The sequence below is a fragment of the Corylus avellana genome, chromosome 4, assembly GCF_965113065.1.
Source record: "Corylus avellana chromosome 4, dhCorAvel1.hap1.2, whole genome shotgun sequence".
Lineage (NCBI taxonomy): Eukaryota > Viridiplantae > Streptophyta > Magnoliopsida > Fagales > Betulaceae > Corylus > Corylus avellana.
Genome location: NC_142493.1, coordinates 4,970,339 through 4,973,530, shown reverse-complemented (window position 1 = coordinate 4,973,530; position 3,192 = coordinate 4,970,339). Strand labels below are relative to the sequence as shown.

Genomic DNA, 3,192 nt, shown 5'->3' with positions numbered 1-3,192 from the left:
GCAAAGGAAGGAGGACGGTGGCATCAATGAAAGGTGGTGGTGCCGGTGAAGGGTGGTGATCAGATCGAGGCGGAACTACCTAAAGCCTAAGGAGGCTAGAGCTAACCCTCAAGCCTCAAGATTTCTCAATTTTTTTTTTTTTTTTTTAAAAAATATATTTATAATCTTTTTAAAATCAGATTTTATCTCCCCAAAAGTTTTTTAGTTTTGCCCCCCTCTCTTTACACTTAAATTCTAATTCAACCCCTGGTGGTGCAAACTGAGGGAGGTGGTGGGCAAATGGTGTAGAAGGTGCAAGGGTTTCATTGGAGGAGCAAGAAAGGAAGTAGGGTGGTTTGGCAACCTAAGGAAAACAACTTTGAGCTTTTAAAAAGTGTAAGTTATTTTCCCATGTCTCATTGTTTTGTAAAAAGAATAATTAAGGTTGGCCAAAAATAAATTTTAGGGGAAACTACCTTTTGCTACCATGAACTACAACGGCTTGGCACTTTTCTCCCATAAACTATCAACTGTGACACCCGATCCTCATGAACTACCATTTTGTGCCCAAAACCCCCATTCCGTCAGTCAAAAGCTCATTCCGTTAGTTAATGCGTTAACTCAGGCAGTCTACCCGTCACTTTGCCTCCATGAACTACAACGCATTGTCACTTTGATAGTTTGAGTTAACGCCTTTGACTAACGGAATTTGGTTTTTGGGCACAAAATAGTAGTTCATAGGGTTAGGTGTCACAATTGGTAGTTCATGGGAGTAAAGTGAAAATACATTGTAGTTTATGGGGACAAAATGTAGTTTTTCCTAAATTTTATTAAACATAAACAAATTAATATGCACCAAACACCCAAAAATTAAAAAATAAATAAATAAAGAAAGGCCACGTCTTATTTAGAATAAAGAATTTTAATTATAATTCTCTTTTTTCTCTAGGCCATTGTTATCGTTCAATTTTTTCTATTCATAGTACTCCTCGGCTACATCACTAATATCTTATTTAGAAGTCAAATATGTTAGCTTTAATTCAAATTACGTGGTATAGATGAGAATTATATTTACATATAACATTTGGACAACAAATATCTATGCAATTAACATCTTCCTTTAAGAGAACCTACGGTGAAAAACCTTTTAAAATCACATACCTTTAGCCAAATCAAAAGGGTTGCTTTACTTCTAAGGATAGAGATACTTAAACGAAAACTTAAACCTTCCCATATGATTATTAAGTTAATAAGTAGTTGAATATAAATGAAATTAAGAAAAAGAATAAAATATTAGAAAATCGCTCTACATGCGGTGAGCTCGAAACATGTCGATTGTGTAGCTAAGCAGCAACCAGTCTGCTCAACAGCCATCGGGATGGACAAAGATCTTCTCCATTTCACAGTCAAGACATAAAGTTGATGTATCTAACGGTGTACATAATGTCACTTATTTAAATTTTTTAAAAGACGTGTCAACATTAACTTCATGTACACCATTAAATACACCAACTCTAAATCCTAATTCACGAAACGAAGAAGGTCCTATTCAAATATGCTGCCTTTTCCTCCATTTTGGTCAATACTTAGGAAGAGAACATTCCTTGGGAAGGTTGTTTTGGAATCTCTGGTTGTCTTGGCAATAGTCATAAATCATGTGATACTTCCTCACCCATTTGAACCACCTTCTCTGTATAGATGTTAGGGTGCTGAATCTCTCCTTGTTCCACCAATTTATAGAACTATCTGCCCTGCAAAACCTTGCATTTCCTTTCCACACACAGGCATCAATCTTGTAGTTCCTGAATGATGCTATGAAGGGGCCCTTTGACCAATTGATTTTGTCGCGGCCGCCATGTGTTGCCCAGCTGTCACCATTCCATAGGCTGCTCTTGATGCCCATCGGCTGCCACCTAGGAAACGCCACTCCCTTGTCTGCATGGTTTCTGTACACTCTTATGGGAATCCAATCCACCATGAACCTGCAAGAAGCAGAAGTTCATCAAAATCATTCAGAAAACTTTACTTACTTCTACGATGTTTCGGCACCTTTCTTAAAGTTCAAAAAATTGCAATGTCGGATTTTCATATTTTAAAAGTTTACAATGTCATCTCTCTGTTAGATTTTTCAATAAATCCTAACAACTTTATAAACTTTAAGAATATGATTATAAAAGTGCCGAAACATCAGAGGTTACTCAAAAATTTTGTTTATTCATTTGAAAAGAAAAGAAAAATGGCTTACACAATTTGGTGAAGGTTCCACAAGATAGAATACGTATGGAAGTCCTTTGTGGGATCAAACCACAGATTAATCCTTTCTTCACGGTCGTCAAAGCCATCAGCAAAAATATTTGTTTGAAGGATATATGGTTCCCCGATCACATTGCCAAGGAACTCAAAATCTAGCTCGTCGCGGTTCGGCTGATCAGAACTCAGCTGCAAAAGAATTTATGATAATTAAGCAAATAATTAGACAAGAACATAACTTAGTGGAGAATAAGAAGAATATTGTCGATCGATCACTTACATAATAGGCAACAACTGTGCCGGCTGAATAACCTGGTACTAGTTTGATCTGCATGTCAATTTGTCCAAACAGAAACATCTGGTTCGAAGCAAAACCAGAACCTAGAAAAAACAAAAAACAAGAACAAATATGAGTTGCAAGTCAATTAATTCAACATGTGCATTAATAATTCTTTATAAGATACCTGATTCTTGGTCAAGCTTCAGGCTTCTTATTCGACCATCAGCAGAAGTGTTGACATGGCTAGGAGACCAGGTGACAAAGAAATCCTTATTGAAGTCCCCTGTTGAAACAACAGAAGCTACAGAAATTTGAGCCATTAATCCGAGCAAAAGACACCCAACAAGGGATATGATCATAATTTTGTAGTAATGATTGTTCATGGTTTTTCTGGGTTTCTGTCAGATTTGTGTTATTGGGTGTTGGGGGATGATGATGAAATGTTTGAAGAAGCTATATATATATATATATATATATAGGTATATATTGCATGGGGGGGTTGGCGGTGAATGGAGAAAACAAGCAAGGAAAGGTTTTGTTTAAGCAAGAATATCTTTAGAAGGAAGCAAAGGAAAGTTTGCCACTTAGTATCTAAATATATATGTTACTAGAGTTCTCATTAGAATGTGATTCAACGGTAGCAATTTTATTAGTTAGCTTAATCTTAATTATTATGCAGCAAA

General features: G+C 36.2%; 1 protein-coding gene across 1 annotated transcript; it reads right to left on the bottom strand.

Annotated features, from left to right (window-relative positions):
• Positions 1 to 1,322: 1,322 nt before the first annotated feature.
• Positions 1,323 to 2,892, bottom strand: XTH10 (xyloglucan endotransglucosylase/hydrolase 10). Its single transcript, XM_059591895.2, has 4 exons — positions 2,694 to 2,892; positions 2,510 to 2,610; positions 2,225 to 2,418; positions 1,323 to 1,961 (listed from the first exon to the last, which is right to left on the bottom strand). The coding sequence occupies exons 1-4, from the start codon at positions 2,890 to 2,892 to the stop codon at positions 1,559 to 1,561; spliced, it is 897 nt and encodes a 298-aa protein (XP_059447878.1). The 3' UTR covers positions 1,323 to 1,558.
• Positions 2,893 to 3,192: the final 300 nt, after the last annotated feature.